The 18,105-nt window shown below is 39.6% G+C and overlaps 1 protein-coding gene across 1 annotated transcript in view; it reads left to right on the plus strand.

Annotated features, from left to right (window-relative positions):
• Nucleotides 1-4,473: 4,473 nt before the first annotated feature.
• Nucleotides 4,474-18,105, plus strand: part of atosa (atos homolog A) — a 35,236-nt gene continuing 21,604 nt past the window's right edge. The window contains exon 1 of the mRNA XM_004539608.6: nt 4,474-5,868. Coding sequence (XP_004539665.2) covers nt 5,838-5,868 — 31 coding nt within the window. The 5' untranslated portion in view covers nt 4,474-5,837. The remainder of the gene's footprint in view (nt 5,869-18,105) is intronic.

Consider the following 18,105-nt stretch of genomic DNA (forward strand, 5'->3'; position numbering starts at 1 on the left):
TCTTTGCTGTTGTATTATTAACATTGTTACTTTAATTTTCTTTTTACTAGGTTTTGTCTTTTCTTGCTCAGACGGACAAATTGAATCAATAAAACTTCAAATTGAATCGGCATGTAGGAAACATCCAGGTATATGAGTCTGTCTTGGATGTCAACCTGCATGACAAGTAGTTTCAGAAGATAGATCCTCAAGGTTAGAGGCTTCATTTGCACAGGCTTTCTCATCTTCAAAAGTATATGAAGTTGTGTTCCTAGAAACATCTAGAATGTATGCACACATGTTGCTGCAAATATTAAAGAGTTTAAACGAATTCACTGTGATACAAGCAGCCCATCTGATGCATCAGCATTTGTACCGTGGGATGAGAACATGATGGATCACACACACACACACACACACACACACACACACACACACACACACACACACACACACACACACACACACACAATAATTTTTACCTCTAACAAATGTGGATTGAAGGCTTTTAATTGACAGATAAATTGTTAGTCTGGAAAAGTTCCAAAATGAATCACATTGCCACAACAAGTAAAGTATCTCAACCTGAAAGCTTCTGTTTTAACAAATCTGTATAACCTTCATTTTTTTCTAAATCTCCATGAACTACTAACAAACAGGGGTCCGTCTTTACTATAAAATATGTATAACGCCAAAGAAACTAGAGCCACCAGTTTCTTATTGCTAAAAATGTGAGTCACATTTAAGCAGCCAAGTGCAGAAAAACAAAATGTAATTACATCTGGGCTATCATTTTAACTTTCTCAGAGAACTACACGTGAGTCTATTTATCTACTCTGTAGCCCATTACTAATTTAACTGAATGATCTCAAAGTGCAACAATAAAGTGATTCCCTGCATACAACAATGATCGTCAGTACTTGTCCAGGACGTGAACAAAGGTTTACCTGAAGAACACTTTAACGTGATGAAATGATCAGTGCTTTTAACTACTAGGGGTTTTAATCTTGTAGCCGACTGTTTTTTTTTTTAAATGCACCACCTGTATCCTGTCACTAGATGGAGCTGTGACATGAATTTTCACAAACAATCATTATTTGCAGTTACCAACATCTTTAAAGGAAAAAGAAAAAGAATAACAAAGATTCAGGGTACTGTACTGCAGCACCTACGAAGATAACTATCCCCATCACACTGAGCTGATTTTCTGACCGTGAGCTAAGACGATAAGGCAAATGAGCTTTATATGCATTCAGAAAATGCCCCCATTAGAATCAGCAGGGGCTTGACTGTCTACTATTAGCTTAACAGTTTATTGCTAAATTACATCATCAAACAAACTACAGGCCTCACTGTGTTGCTGGTGTTTGAAGGTAATTAAATTGTGCAGCTCAAAATGTCTGCTGACTTTCATTTGGTTTTTAAAAATAACATAGCCAGTTTTCTCAGGGAGAACGGTGATCATAGTGTATTTAAAGCACATTGCAACTTTATGAAGCAGTTTGTTCTGTAAGATGTCAAAGAACCGCATTTTTTTTTTTTATTCAGATGTGCTATATTTACATGTTTAATTTTACTGGCCATAATTTATGGCTATTGTGCAGACGGTATGGGGGATGCCATGGTTTTAAAGAAATGTGTATCTTCAACCATGTGATATGCAACAGCTCCTGGGGTTTTGTCAGGATGGGATGCAGAGCTCCACTATGTTTGACTCAGCACAAACAACAGTTAGTGTTGTCCTCATACATATGTAAACTTTGCTCCTGCTTTGTCGATAAAAGCCCACAATCAATTGGTAAGTGTTTGTTTTATTGTGCAAATGACCCACATTCTCTGGGTCACATGCATCTGGTATCAGAGAGAAAGCACAAATCAGCTGAATTAAAATTTAAAAGGCTTGCAGCTAGGAGTGGATTGATTGTCAAACTCTGGGTTGATACTGTTACCAGTATTTTATGCAACAGTCTGGCTGGCAGTCCATATGGATACTAAAAAAATGTTTTATTTTATTTCTTTTATTATCCCCACCCTTTATGCAAGAGAAACAAATAAATCTTAGTTTAAAAAAATACCCCAATCTTCATAACTATTGGGTGTCTATATTTAACACTCTGTCAGAGATGTATAACGTTAAATATGATCCTTCTGCTCTAACGGCTATCTTTGGGGTGATACCTCAAGACATCACTTTGCCAAAATACCATTCGAATTCTATTGCCTTTGCTTCACTTATCGCAAGGCGCCTTATACTTTTAAGATGGAAGCAGGGAGCTCCTCCCACACATGAACAGTGGCTTGCAGAGCTCATGAGGTTTTTACATTTAGAAAAGATGAGATATACACTGGCAGGTTCATCCACCAAATTTCTTAAGGCATGGCAGCCATTCCTGATGTACATGGAAACATTTAAAATGACCACCTTATCATGACCGGATGCCATATCTCTATATCACTATCATAGTTAACTGTACACTGAATGTCCCTTATACATTTTATTTTTATATTTGTTTGTTGTTGTTTGTTTGTTTTTTGTTGTTTTGTAGGGGTTTCTTTGATTTGTTTGTTTGTTTTCCTTCTCTATTTCTGTTATCTTTTTGGGTATTGTAAATACTGAACAGCAAACTACTGTATGTCCAATGTTTTGTTATTAACATGCTGCTGTGACTGAAAATAAAATTTATAAAAAAAACAAAAAAACAAACTCCTTTACAATATTTCAGTCAAAGCCATTTTATTCAACACAAAATTTCTTTGACACAATTGACATTTGTTATCACACCCGTTATCAGATAACCGTGGTTATGTTTGAACTAACATTCCTACTTTCAACAAATAGCTTCATTTTTTTTAGTTTACAGTATCTTACAATATTTTGCTATCTTTGTTCTGTATCCCAAATAGTGTCATTTCACTAGCAAACTAAAGCCAGGTCTACAGAGTCTGTTCATGAAGTGAATTGTTATTGTTGCCTTTAATCAACACTGTGTTTCATCACAGTGTTGATTAAATCAGAGCATTTTTCCCTTGTCCTCTATTTTCCACCAGAAAGTCAACACACCACATCTTACATGTATCAGGATAGGAATAAAAAACGCTGCAGGTGAGACTGCAACAAAGGAATGAGTGCAAAACTACTGCTTTCACTTAAAAATATCATTAGTTTAATGTATAACATCTTCCTTGACATTGAATGTGAAATTGCTAATCCATGTGAATAACCATTCAGATTTTACAGCAAATTAACTGATTTTCAACACAGAACAACTTTTTTTAATCAAGTGTGCATTTGTATTACCATTGACACTGCTGAAATGCAACTTGTAATTTTAAAAAGCAGTGTCTTGGGTAAAATGTGAGGCATTTAACCTATGCTAATTTCAGACCCCCATGGTGCTCCAGCTGGCTAAACAATGGTTGAAATGGGTGGGGTGGTCTTAACACCTATTTTAAAAGTATTAAAACTATCCCCATGATGACAAAGAAAAACAGTTTCCCATGTCCTTTTTTTTTTGGATTTTTCTTTTCTTTTTACTTTTTTTGGGTGCCAGGACAGTGGGTGAGAAAAACATGACTACTCTTGGGGGAAATACAATTACATTGTTCTTCTGTTACTGCTTCTACTGCACATTTTCTGACAAGAGCTGACTCAGATTTAAAAGTCAGAGGTGGGAGCTTTTTGACCTAGATGAAGACCTTAAAACTACTGAAGCAATGCACAATAAAACGACTAAGATGCATATGGTCTCAATTTTGATTTTTTTTACTCTAATTGTTATAATTTACCCCAGGTTGTGTTACTACTATCCCAGCAGTGAGGCAGGCTATGAACAATAGAACTCCTTGTGTTATGCATCAGGTAATTAATTGCCTGAGAAAGTTGAACAGGTTACAAACATTTCTACTTGCAGTGGGTACATAAGGCTATTTTATGCCAAAGTGTAAGAATCGTGGCCCAAATATTCTGCGAGCTGTAAGTGTTCCAATCACCCCCAGGCTCCCCTACTGTTTTTTTTACTTCATTTTTGCCTACTCTTTGGATTTCTTGCCTTAATGCCTAAAGTCACCTCTCATTACCAGCATCTGACTGTGGGGAATCTTCAAGTGTCATCCATGCCTTATAAAATGTTTCGCTTTTAACCTTGAAACTCTCAACCTATAGCGTAAACATTTCGAGCTATTTAAACAAAAAAAAAATAATCAAGTTCTATTAACCATCGCCTTTGTTAAAAAAAAAACACCGCAGGGGAGTTTCTACGGAGGAAAAAGACGTAGTGAGCCAAGGGTTACTGTTTTCCAGAAACTTCTGAGTGAGTTTAGATGACTGTCATCCAGTTTGTAGCCAACTAACATATAACAGCATCTCCAAAAATAATCTTGGCCTTGTTTAGGTTGAAGCCAGAACAAAATGTCCACAACGGAAAAAAAGACGAACCCTCACGCGCGCACGTGAACGCGCACCGAATTCCTCTGACCAATCAGCATTGGGAGAGAAGCCCATCTCTTGTGCGTCCTCGTCTCCGCTCGGACTTTTTAATCGCTGTTTGTCTTTCGGAAGTGAAAAGGCACGCTGCTGGGCTTGTGTTTTATTTTTAAATCTACATTTTTTAGCCACACATGGCGCGACTTCCTCAGAAGTTTTGGTACCACTTCTAAGTTGGCGGTTGCTATGGCTGCGAGTTCATGCGAGGCTGGTAGAGAGGGAAGTGACGAGAGGCACTGTTGTTGGGACACGTGACTAGAGCTGCACTGATCTGTTTTGACAAGCAGCGGGGAGGGAAGTGAGGAAGGGAGGCAGACTGTAAAGCATCACGACTAGGAGGACTCACTGTTCCTTTCATCTGCATTTCGCCTGAATAATATCAGTACCGACCTAGTCCTCTAGTTTTAGTAGTCAGCTGGTGTCAGCGCCCTGACAACAACGGTTGCTCCTTAAAAATAGAAAAAAAGCTTGTGGGAAACGTCGCCGTCGTCCCCGAAGCGTTCGGTCGGAGTCGGACTATTTGTTGTCGGTTTGAAAAGTTTTAATGAGGATCACAAAGGAAGTCTGTACAGGTGGCGTTTCTAACGCAAAGTAGATGGCGACGATTCGAGCTTTGTTGACGGGCAGAAAGTGCACTATGTCCGTGTGATTATCGCTGGTTATCGTTTCGCGAGAGGAATGATAACGCTGAAAATGTTCTCGTCTTAGCAGAGAAAAATACCGAGACCGCCCGTCATCGGTATTAGCAGCTGAGCCGTGGCTACCTGTGCTACATTACTGGGGGGTTGGGGATGTTTGCGAGGTCGTCGTCACTAGCACCAGCTTAACAATACAGAAACAGTAGGGGTTATATAGTTGGTTGAGTTTGCTTTCTGAATAGCAGTGCTGAGTTAGCAAATCCCCCGCGTCTTGGTAGTTAGGAGCCAGCCTTACACAAACGGGGACACCGAAATGAACCACGACTTAACTACGGTTCAGGTGGTGGAATTTGAGACTAGCTGCAAGAGTAGCCGGCTTGCTAGTTAAATTATTTGCAGTCAGAACGGCTAGGCGCAACCAAGCAGACTGACAATCCTTACGCTCACTGTAAGTGGCACACGCTATCTGTTATCTTTGTGTTTGACAATACAGCGCGACTGGATGGGAGCAGACAGTAGCATGCTAACAAAGCAATGCTTTGTTGTTGGATAGGGGGCAGTTGGCACCAACACGCAGGCTTCACAGCTGATATTATTGCTTAGGTAACGCAGCAGCTCTCAGTCACAGAGAGGGGTTTAAGGGGGGCAGACGCCCGTTGTGTGTGCTGTCCAGGCTAGGTGTGTTAGGAAAAAAGAAGACTGGGAAGATCTCTGCAGGAGCACCTGAAGGCAACCTGATGACACTGGACAACATGAAGCCCGAGCGAGGTATGTGTGCCACCAGAAAAACACGCATACACAGACATATATTTATAATGTATCTCCCTGGGGTGGTCAGTGTTTGGGTAAGTTGTGCATTTCCGGCTTTTTAGTAGACTGACTGTACCCATTTCCCCAGAGAAGAATCAGGTCAAAGAATTATGTAACAGCTGGTCAGCCTGGTCACTGGTTATTTGAATTAACAGATCCTGACTTGGGTAAATGAGTACGTTTGTGTGCAGTAAAACACACATTTGTTGCTCTAATTTACAATGTTAACCCTGTCAGCTGTTTTATTTCCTCATTTTTTGCATCAGCATATAACCTGCAGCTCTTGTTTTGGTAGTCTCTTGCACTGGGCTGCTGCAAAATATTCTTGACACCCACCCTGTTGTGGAAATAAAGCTCCTGCCTTATGCTCTGCAACCTGTTTACAGCTCACTGTATCTGCAGCAAGAGGTAAAACAGGGACGGAGGGGGACATCCTTGTTTCTTTCAGTGTGATTATGCTAATTATACCATTGCATCAATTTGCAAAGGGTAACTCGGTGCCTAAATCTCTGCCCTCAGACTGTTAACAATAGGTTTTGTGTAAGCTCCTTTATTATGTTAGTTGAATTATTCACTAACTAAATGATTCATTTGGTGACTGAGTGGTTGTTTGTGACCCAGAGTTGTGGTTGCTTGAATTTGTGGAAATTCCAAAATAGCACCATACTTGGGAGCAGTGAAGGCTGACTGTTTTCAGCCAGTTATAGTCTTTGTGTTTACATATGTTGTGAAACTGCAGACAGGCTGCTGACTGGTTTGAGTGGGCTCTTACTTAAGCACGATATGCAGATAATAGGACCCTTACACCGCACAGTAAACATGTGCCCCACAAGGGCATAGGCTTTTAATCCCAGCCTTACCTTTCCTTGCCTGTAGGATCCTTTATATAGAAACACAGAGCCAAACATTTGTGGAATGTGCTTTGCCAGAGTAAAGGGCACACTGGTTGACATAGTACAGTGTAATTATAGCCTAATAATGCAGCACAGCATACTAGGTCAACTAAACAGCCAAAAACAAACCTGCAGGTGCAATTGATTTACAAATAATCTGTATGCGTCTTCCTGCCTTGTGCAGGCCAGTAGATTGAGAGCTGTTGGCCTAAAACACATTTCTACAGTGCGTCTGTTCTTTACCCTTCATGGATTATCGCTGTCATGTTCTAATTATGAAACCCTGTGCCAGTAGAAGCTGCACCACAGCAGCAGCTCACCGTTTGACTGGCAGATACTGTGGTGCTATTGTTATTTTGAACATACTGTGCTGTTCTTGTGGTGGAGATGCCAGATTGCTTATAGGCTAGATGCCTTCTTTTTCTTGCTTCATTTCTCAGAGAAGGGACTGCAGTGGAGAAGAGAGGAGCTGTTTACTCAAGCAGCGTTTTCACACCTGAACTCTGGACACTGTCAGAGTAATTAGGACAGTCACTATCCACAAAGCTGCCCTTTATCACATGAAGGAGACAGCATGAGATAGTCTCTGGACATTTACCTTGGGGATGTTGTCACATGGGCTCAGAGTTTCATCAGGAAAGCTGCTTATTGGGATTGGGATTTATTTTCTTAAATGGACATCAAATGTCTAAAAAATAAAAGTTCAGTGATATAGCCCATATTGGCTTTAAAGATGATCTACTAACAATAAAGAGAGTAGCACAAATTAGTCAACTTGATGAAGGAGCAAGTAATCTACTGTCCAAAATAATGCATGCTAGCACAGGTTTTATGCATTACCTCGGTTACTGTGCATAATACCTGCATTGTTCTGGATTTTATTTTTGTTTTTAACCTGAATACCTTGGGAGGCAGAATCAGACATTAATCTGAAACACTTTAATCCATAAATAAGTTCATTTGCGATGTCGCAGAGCTGTGTGTGCATGTGCACTCCTGAGAAAAACCACACAAAGCATTGTGTGAGCTCTGGAGTTCTCATGAAGGACTCATCTCTGCATGGCTGAAAACCTGAAACTCAGTGACAAGCTACAGGGAAGCTTTGGCACCACATTTACATCATTAAGCCATTCACTCATGCCAGTACAAACTCATTCTGATAACATTTCTAAATGATTTACTCTGAGCATCATCTATCACAGCCACATCAGGAGAAAAAATAAGACAGTGTCACAAACCTTATTAAACAACATTTGTGTGGTACATTTAAATAATTTCTTAGCAAAATTTTGCACTGTGAAAGTCAAACTGTTACAAATACACGGGCAATAAGGCAAGCAGGAAAATCAACCATGTCCCTGCTTTCAGTAACAAAATTTATACTGCACCTATTCAGTAAATGCTGACACTAGCTTTTTACTGGTAAAAGAGGGCTTTGCACTGCTGCTGATTGTCAGTAAATCTGACCCCTTGTGTGGGGAAAGACCTTCAGGCTATTGAAGGGCACCAAGGTCAGACTGAGAGTTCCTAGGAGTGCCTTGCTTTGTAAGTCCAAAAGAAAAAATTGAACAAGTCCAGACACATCTATTTCACACTGTCTCAAGTAGGGCTGTTCGATTATGGCAGAAATGGTAATCACGATTATTTTCACTGAAATTGAGATCTCGATTATTTGACGATATTTATTTAACCCTTTAAGACCTACCATAGAACCAAGTCCACCAGAGCTTACCGTATATTATTTTTTTACATGTTGTAGTGCCATTTGTGGGAGCATTTCAAGTTGCTATACATCAATACAACTGTTATAGCCCATATTTTAATAATATGTATGCATTAAGTCCATAGTAACTACATTAATTGCAAAAAAGTGCAATAAGCTACAAAAAAATTGAAAATCGTTTTTGTTTTTTTTTTTACATATATTTCTACTTGGAGAAATTTAAGAGGTTTGTCCCTCAAAACTTTAAATACAAAAAAGTTGCAAAAAATAGTTTACAACAACAGGAACTTTATTTTGAGTGTCTTCATAGTTTTATTTTGGAGATACAGCAATTTTTATATACTGCAGGAAAAACAAAAAAACAATCCTATGATGCAAATTTGCAAAGAAAACAGCAGGTGCATCAAAATAAACTATTTCCAGCTGTGCAATTCGAGATCTAAGCATCCCAGAAACTATTCAGAAAAGTCAAACATGACTTATAAAAACACCAGTATAGGCTTTTAAGGCCTACAAGTAAAAAACGACATTTTCCGCGAATATGGCGTCACTTCTGGTTTTGGACGAACAGCTGATCGGCTCGGCAAAGCGTGTTTCTGGAATATTATGTTTTTGTTCCTGCAAGCGCTTTTTATGCAATTTTTTGCAAAGCTTTATGTGGAAGGAAACCGTGACTGAGGACAAGCTGATGGTATAAGATGTAAGTTTCATATGCAAAAAAAATTATTGCGCTAGCTTACATGGTTCAGGTTCTAAAGGGATTTAAAAATAGTTACACAAAACGGAGCGTGCTGCTCTGACCGGCTTTAAAGGGTTAACAATAACAATGTATTGAATAATGACTTTAAAAAATAATATAAAATAGTGTCCAAATACTGATAACAGTGCAAATGTTTGCAATATAAGAAATAAATGAAAAATATAAACATCTATGTTTAGTGAACTTTGCAGTGTTGCTCTGTGGTGCAGCTACTACACCGTAGCAAAGTTTACACACTGTGTCTACTTGATCCACGTCTGACTCCGCGAACCCATAATGTTTCCACACCACTGAAATTTTTGGGGGTTTTTTACCTCTCTTTTCAACCAACGGCAGTCACTCTCCTCTCCAAATAACTTCTGCTTAGCTTTCCGAGCTTCCCTTGGGTCCTCTTAATTGTTGTGACACGTGTTCGAAATGCAGAGAGGTGCGCTCGATTTGCCACACGGAGCAGCGCGAGAGTAAAGCTTGAGGGAGGTGCTAATAATCGGCTCAGTCATTTTTAATGATCGTTGAAAGCCCAGATCGTAATCGTGATTAAAATTCGATTAATTGAGCAGCCCTAGCCTTAAGTTGTACTGCCTCTGACCTCCTGATCAGCTTGGCGGAAAAAGTCATACCTTCTGGGGAAATGATAAGATGAAAAAGAAGTACTCTGCCACATCTTGCTCCTTGCTTCACCATTAACCCTTTTGAGATAGAATTAGTGGACTTAACAATGGTCAAATTCAACATATCAGACTAGTCTTTGTGCTGAGCAGACCTATCAGATCCCATGTAAGTTGGATGAAAATGCTCCAAATTTTGCGTTTTCTTATCCCTTCATGAGCTTAATGAATTCATACACGCAGGAGTGCATGTTTTAAATTTAAAACCACAAAAGAGCACTAATGTCAGACCCTTTCTCAGGTAGCAGTTTATCAGATCTGATATTTAGGGGAAAGAAGCAAAATCAGTCTTGGTCTTCAAAGAGCCCAGCTCCCAGATAATTTGGACATCCAAGAAAAAGAAAAAAAAACTTTTCTTAAAGTTCAGCATCTCTTTGGGGCCTTAGTGAAGTGTGTGTTTGTTATTTATGAAAAAAGGAGCACTTATATTCTGCTCCGGGGCCTAACCAGAGTCATCTGACCCCCTTGTTCTTCTGTGAGTTGAGCTATGAGTCAGGACACCATGTGTGTGAGTGTATGTGGGTGTGAGAACAGAGTGAGTGTGGCACAGTATTCAACAGATTGCTGTTGGCCCTAATAAGCGCTGTACCGTTGAACCATGTGGCTCAACTGACAGCTTTTACAGGTGCCATAAAGAACAGCTTTGGAAAACTCCAGAACCATTTACACTAGTCGGGGGGGAAATGGCTTTTTGTATTGTTCCAAACTGTTGCTGCTTAAGTGTGGTAAAGCTGGGTTTTAAAAAGACATAAGTTTTCTTTGTGTAGCAGAGGAAAGCACGATTCAAAACCACTTTGGAATTGTTTATGGTATAAAATCCTCCGTTTTGCTCAGCTGTGGCCTTTTTCACTCTTAGATGAGTGGAGGCTCATTACAAATAAAAGCTGATTTGCATTAGATGTTGACTAGGGATCATATAGATGAGTAATGAGCAAGTTTCCTTATGCCCTCAACCACAGCTCTCATTGTCCACTTTTCAAACAGTATAGTCTGAGATGATCTCAGAGCTAGTCATGTCGGACTTAGTCAGCTGGCAAGCCTCAGTTCTGCATTTGTGCTCTCTATAATGCTACTTGGTGTGTTTGTACACCAGTGCTTCCAGTTGAAAGAGGAGTCGAGTACAAGTCCACCTTCCCCCACCCTCCAGGCTCGTACCACTGCCTGCCTTCTGCCATACGTTCAGCCAGATTACAGCTGCCTCGAGATGTCCCCAACACTTGCCAGCGGATCAGCGTCTACACTCTCACTGATGAGAGACCTAGATAACGCCGAGCGACATGCACTGTTGTCCCGTATAGCACCTGTCTAGTCTCGTGCTGTCTTTGCATCCTCCTCAGCTGTGATTTACCTCCACAGCAGGAGGCTGACACAACAGGTGCTCTCTTCTGTTTTACTCCTCTCACACAGTTGGAGCCATCATTGTCTTTTTTAATTTATTTACTCATTTATCTACCGAGCTTCTGTTCTCAACATGTTTTAGCTTCAGTGAAGTCCAAAGTTATTTGGACAGAGTTTCTGTAATTTTTTTTCTCTAAACACCATCACAATAGATTTGAAATAAAGCAATTATGATGAGATTGTGTGGAGAAGTGTAGATGTCTGGCTTTAATTCAAAGGGTTTAATAAAACGATTAACCATTTAATTTCATTAAATCAAATTCAGTTTTATTTGTATAGCACTGAATCACAGCAATAGTCATCTCACTTTATATAGTAAAGTAAAAAAAAAAATCTGGCCATTTATGCATTATCCCTCCTGATTGTAAGGCACCTGAAAACTAAAAATATGAATATATTCAATACAAAACTACTTTATTGTTTTTTTTATTTTAAGGAATGTTTGTTCTTTTTGTCTGTTTTTTTTTTTGTTTGTTTGTTTGTTTGTTTTTTAACCTGGGGATATTTCTTCTGTCAAAGTCTTGCAGCTGGAATTAATTTTATCTTCTAAGTGCTTTTCCATATTGCCTTTTCAATACAACAAAACAGCCATTTGCTGACCCAGCTGCAATGAACATGGATATTGGACTGCCCATTGTACACCCAGCTTTAGAGCTGCCTTTCGCAACGAATACCATTCAGCTGTGAGTTACTATCCTAGCCCCTGGTGTAATCAGCCTAAATCAATGCTGTTGTGACAGGTTTCACTGTAAGTAGCCTAGCCTAGCGGTCGTATGGGATTGGGCACCCACTCCTCCCAGACCAGTAATGCTCTTACATAATGCTTGAGCATTTTATTAAGAACACCAAACCTTTATCTGGACTTAAATGCAAGTGTGCTCTTACCTTGTATGTACATTCTGTGTGTGCATATATAGACGTGAAGTTTAAGATTACTACTTTAAAGAGCTTTATCCTCACGCAGACATAAAAGCAGGAACACTTAGCCCAGCCACTTTGTTAACCCGCACTGTTAACACGCTTTTTGGACAATCAAAAATACAGAGTCCACAATTGGCCCTGGACTGGCTGAAGCAGTAAGTAGCAGCATGGGTCATATTTCTACTGCCAGTGAGTGATGTCATTGCTTGTTTGTTCGTCACATCCTCCCGCCCCTGTGGCTCCTCATAGCCAACCAGCAGCCAGCTCTGCAGGAACAGGAAGAGCCATCTGGGCCTGGTGATTTTTCTTGGTGGGGGTGGTGTTGTGGTGATGGTGGTGATGTCTGTGTCTCTTTGTCTCTGTGCATTTAGTTTCTTTGTTTTTAGTTCTATCTGTCACTGATTACTGATCTGTTTAGTTTGTCTCCCTTTTATACTTTTAGGGTTTAAAAAAAAAAAGAAAAGAAAACTAGATGAATTCACTAAAATCTAAATTTACCCTTTAGTATAAGCTTTTGAATTGATGGAGACAAGCTAAACAGCATTAATGCAGTATACAAACCATGTTTCTATGTATAGGAACTTAATCTCCATGAAAAATCAAATCTGGGTGGTGCATCCTTCCTTCCACTTCAAGTTTTAATCCCTGATGTGACATAACAACCTCGCTGTTACACTATAAGCTCTGCGGGATGAGCCCTGTTAGCTTGAAAAGCACAAAAATACATGGCACTCATGCTTGTTAGAAATATTTAGAGTATCCATTCATTGGTTTCTGAGTTATTTCTGGAACTGAGAAACCAAAATGACAGCTTCTTGTTAATCTCAGCGGTGTTTGGAGACAGTATGTTAAGGGATGTGTGATTATCACTCTTCTGCCAGGTCTGAGAGGAGGGAAAACCTCCTGGCAATTACTTTTCTTTCTGACTTCCTTGCTCCACTGGTTTTCTTTTACTTCTCCTATCTCCCTTTTCTCTCCTCCCCATTTTCTCTCCACTCCTCTGTATCATATCACATATAGACCTCAGCGTTTAACACCCCCACCTCCACTATCTGCTGATAATATTGAGAGAAAAAACATATTGACAGAAATAGGGCTACCTTGACTTACTATTTTATACACAAGAACTAAATACCTGACAGTGTACCATGTATCTTTACAGGCTTCTCAAAGAAGGCATTATGCAAATATTTGTATGTGTAATAATGCAGGGAGTTCAGGAAAAAGTCATCATATTGACTGGCAGTCAGAGTGACTGTGTCATAAAGCAAATGCAAATTAAATTTGCATTTCATGCTGATATGACCAGAAAGTCAAGAGTGGCCAATGAGTCCAAATCTAAATTTTATCTTTATGAGAGCTTCTGTGTGTAAATTACATTGTTCGTATTCCAGGCATTGCATATAAAAACATTTTCTCGACTGTGTTTCATTTAAAGGTGTGCTGGTCAAGATAATTCCCATTTGTGATGCAGTGCAAACCTGGGGCTTGGGTGTCTGCTCACAATCCAATGCCAGTATTGCATTTGATAGCTGTTTTCCTCATTGTAAGAGACAGGGAATCTTTTATATGTTTTAAGGCAAAATCAGGATCAACCTCAACAGCGCTGTTTTATCTTAATGAAATAAAATGAGGAATGAACAGATTTCAAAGTTTGTTCAGAGAATGTATTTATTTGTAAGTAAAATAATAAATGACAGCAGGTCCATGATAAATGCAGTGGAGAAAAAAAGGGTGATATTCGCATAATTGATTAACGCAGTCTGATTAGGCTTCTAACACACATGTACAAAACGTGGAAATGATGGGAAACATCTTATGTGAAATAATGTTTAATCGAATCCCAGCATGAGCTGCAGTGATCCAGTGTCCTTCTTGCCTCTACTTTATGTAACTTCTCTCAGACCAAACATAACAAGTGGAAATGAAAATTAGTAGAACTAGTAGTAGTAAGTTAAAAAAATATGCAAAAATACAAGTGAAATGCCTCCAAACTGCTATGCTGTTAGTTCTCCTGATAGCTCCTGCTGCCACATTGCAAAGTAAACACAAAACAACACAGAGCACTGAATAGTTCAGCCCAACACGTCGTCACCAATACCTGATCCAGCTAAGATCCAATCCAAATCTTATAGCAATATAAATATTCCATTCTCTAACCAGTGTTTATAAAATCAAAACCTCTACTGTCAGTTGCCATCATTTTTGTTTTGTTTTGTTTTTCGACTGGTTGATGTTTAATATAGCCTCAACAGTCCAGAGTGAATCAGAAGGCTTTTGAATCCTCTTGAAGGGTTTAATTTCTGTTACCAGACACCACATATCTTTGGTTGCAAAGAGTCTTACATAAGCACCACTTTAATCAAGTTCACACACCACACACCTCACTGGCTTCTCTGTTCCCATGCTCACTGTGTGCTGTTGTGGTCAATTACTAAAAGACCAAAGTAGGTGACTCAGAAATGAAATGTCAGATGACACTATTAAGACACAAAATACAAATAAATAAAATAAAATAAATGCATTGTTTTCTGTGACTGTGATTCTGTCGACTTATCAAATTATTAGATGCAACCTTTTTTTCTTTCTTTTGTAAATTTAATTGGGTTCTTCTCTCTCATGTGACCTCTTCTTTTAGAGTAATGAAATAATGGGTACACATACACAAACACACAGACTCCCGGTGTCTGTTAATGGAGAACACCTTCGGGGCTCTTTGTGGAGGCGTTAAGCACATTATTTATTAACCACAGTGTTAGGTTGAGTTAATTTGAAACTCATCACAACTACCCCCTCTCCTTAACTCTATTGTCTCATCTCAGTTCTTTCAGGCCAACAACCAGGCTATCTAATGAGTCAGGTGATTCCTTATCACTCCAAACATTGCTTCATCCTCCCAGCAAACCAGCTGACAGTCACTCTTTCCTGCTCAACTGCGTTATTGTTCTTTTCACCTTTGCTCGACAGGCTTTAGTCGTTAGATTTTTTTTTTCATATAGGTATATGCTTTTAATGAATGCTGTTGAAATTTGCTGTCAGGAGCTGTAACCTTGCCCTTTCCTACCAGATTAATCATTCTGTATAACCCTGCCAGCAGTAAGGCAAAGGTTTAAAGCAACTGTGTCAGCTTTAGCCTTTTGATTCTTTGTCCACAGCAGCTATTTCCAGTCTCCAACCAAATCAGTCTGGCCCACTTTTTACACAGCCTTTGGAGCTACACTGCTCGGGTTGCTTAATTCAGACTCCCCTTTCTAGAAATTGACACTAGCAGCACAGGAGGGGTCAAAGGCCTGTGCATTTGCGTTAGACAGGGTAGCTCTGATTACAGAGAGAGGCTGGGTTGTCCCACTGCCCTAGTGTCCTGTCACTGCCAGCATTCAGCTTGCTGAAATTTAATAGTGGTCTTATGTGGAGTGAATATAACCGTAAAAATTACCAGGATTTTGTTTTGTATTTTAAATTTATCATAAAAATGATAATGTTTTCATCTTCATTCCAGCACATCTAGTATACTATCAGGCTGCGTGTTTGTAGTGTTCGGGAAGTAATGCAAGATAAGAATCAGAGTAGATGTAAAGTAGACTCTATAGTGTACATTTAAAGGCTACGTTAGAGAGGTCTACTTAACTGTTGGCCCCACTGGAGCTTAGCAATTCTCACTTTGACCACTGCCCACCTTGTCCACTATTGCTGTACTTACTCCACTCCAGTTCAGGTTAGATAACAGATATTAGTTAGACAGTGAGGTTGAAAAGAACCACTCTTGCTTGAATAACAGAGGCTTTGTGCCTCACAGCTCCAGTGTGTGCAAATAAGGTCAAACAGGATACTGCAGAGAGTTGAGGTCAAAAAGGGCACCGTGGAAGGGTACACCGGACCTTTAAAGATACTGTTATGGATATTTCAGGTGAAATCGGGGGGTATTTGGAGACCTCCAGGAAGAGGTGATTAATTATTATTACTAAATGTCACAAATGCCTGTCTTTTGTTAAATCTCATGAAATTTTACTGTACTTTTCATTCTGCTTAACTGTTGTTCATTCTGCTGCATTTACACCAGGAAGCTGCCCAGTGTAACCAGTCTTATACAGTTAGCTGCCAAGCAACTCATTTGAATAATAAGGGGTTTAAGTACCTTACTTAAGGACTTCAGTTGCTATGGTTGTCAAAGATGAAGGGAACATACTGCATCTCATTTTTAACCCTGGATGTCTGTACAGGATTTGAATTTACACATTTGTATTCACTGGCTAGCCAAGAGTGTGCAGATTTACAGTTCAGAAAGGCTGTAGAAGCTGAATTTGCCAGTCGGTATAGTTATAGCTGCGTTAATTACTGTGGAGGTTCAGTGAAATCCTGCAGACTCATTACACTCCATCAATTGCAGTTACCTAACCACAATAACCTGCCATTGTTACTGGTTCTTTCATCATCCAGTATTGACCTAATACTGTAAGAAAGCTGAACAGATTTGTGTGTATGAACAGAAGTTTTCTTGGTTTTGAACTCGGTGACATACAGTTTTGTTCTCATTAGCCAAATGAGAAATATCCACCTGTAAGTTGGACATGGAGATGAGGATATGTAAAGTAGTAAAGTCGAATAGTAGCAGTTTAGACAAGATGCATAGCTCTTTATAGCTCTTTTATAAAATAAAAAAGCCTGAAGTTAACCTTTTGCACCTCAGCTCAGATTAGGTTTGTTTGTTTAGTCCTTCGGAGTCCAGTTAAGCTTCACAATGGTGATTTTTTTTTTTCCCATGAGCTCAGAGGTTGTTTATCATGTAACATCAGTAGTATGTTACTCAGCTACTAAACAACAGCTCTTGTTTTATGTCTGACAATAATGGGTGTGATAGAGAGGACAAGGTGGGGTGCCAGTCTGGGTTGTGCATGTGTTTGTGTGTCTGTGTGTCATTTGTCTGTTGGCAGTTGGAGAATAAAAGCTGAGTTCACAAAGAAGGGTTCTCCTCAGCTGTAGTGGGACTAAAGTCCCTTAGCCAATCAGAACTTGTTGCTATGTCTCATGTGAATCTGCCCCTTTGTGTTGTTAGTGGGAGAGGGACACACACAGATTACAGAGTCCATAGTTTAAAGGAAAGTGGGAGCATTTTCAGAAAGGCAGAGGAAAATCCCAATATAGTCTTTGTAAAACTAGTAGTTGTCAACAGAGTCCAAGGTTTAGTGGTGAGATACATTGGCAGCCAGCTTATTGATGAAATTTAAAATACCAGGGTCTCTCACTCTGTTAGTAAAAAACTAAAACAACTGTGATTTGTTTTGTTTTTAAAATTGAAGCTGGAGTTCTTTCTTTATGAGAGATCTTTACCATTATTTACAGCCGCTGGCAAAAACATGCCGGTTTCTTGGCAGACTTCACCACTTCCAGTGTTTTGTAATCTTGTAACACAAGGCAGACAAAAGCAGGAAAGGTGAGCTGGCAGTGATGTGTGATTCATGTTTTAAAACGCTATGGAAACACAGCTGACCCTGTTTATTACAAGTGAAGTTAAGCAAAGCAACAGTCCTCTGCTGTTTTACCGCAGAGATGGAGAGTAAAAGCTCTGTCTGTATAGCGATTCACATTAGAGTACCATAAACGCTGAGGATAACATGCACAGCGACCTAGAGAGGGCTCAGCACTCACAAAGCGAGCATGATCACATAAACAGCTTAACTGTCATAACAGAAACTCATAATGTGCAAAGCAAGGCCGTGGCATAGAGCACCTCACTGCACCCTTACAGAGCACAGCTGAAGCGTTAACTGTCACTTGCGAAGACACATATTGGCGCAGATCATTGCTACACAGAGACACTCTTCAATCACCGTG

This window comes from Maylandia zebra, linkage group LG1, assembly GCF_041146795.1.
Source record: "Maylandia zebra isolate NMK-2024a linkage group LG1, Mzebra_GT3a, whole genome shotgun sequence".
Lineage (NCBI taxonomy): Eukaryota > Metazoa > Chordata > Actinopteri > Cichliformes > Cichlidae > Maylandia > Maylandia zebra.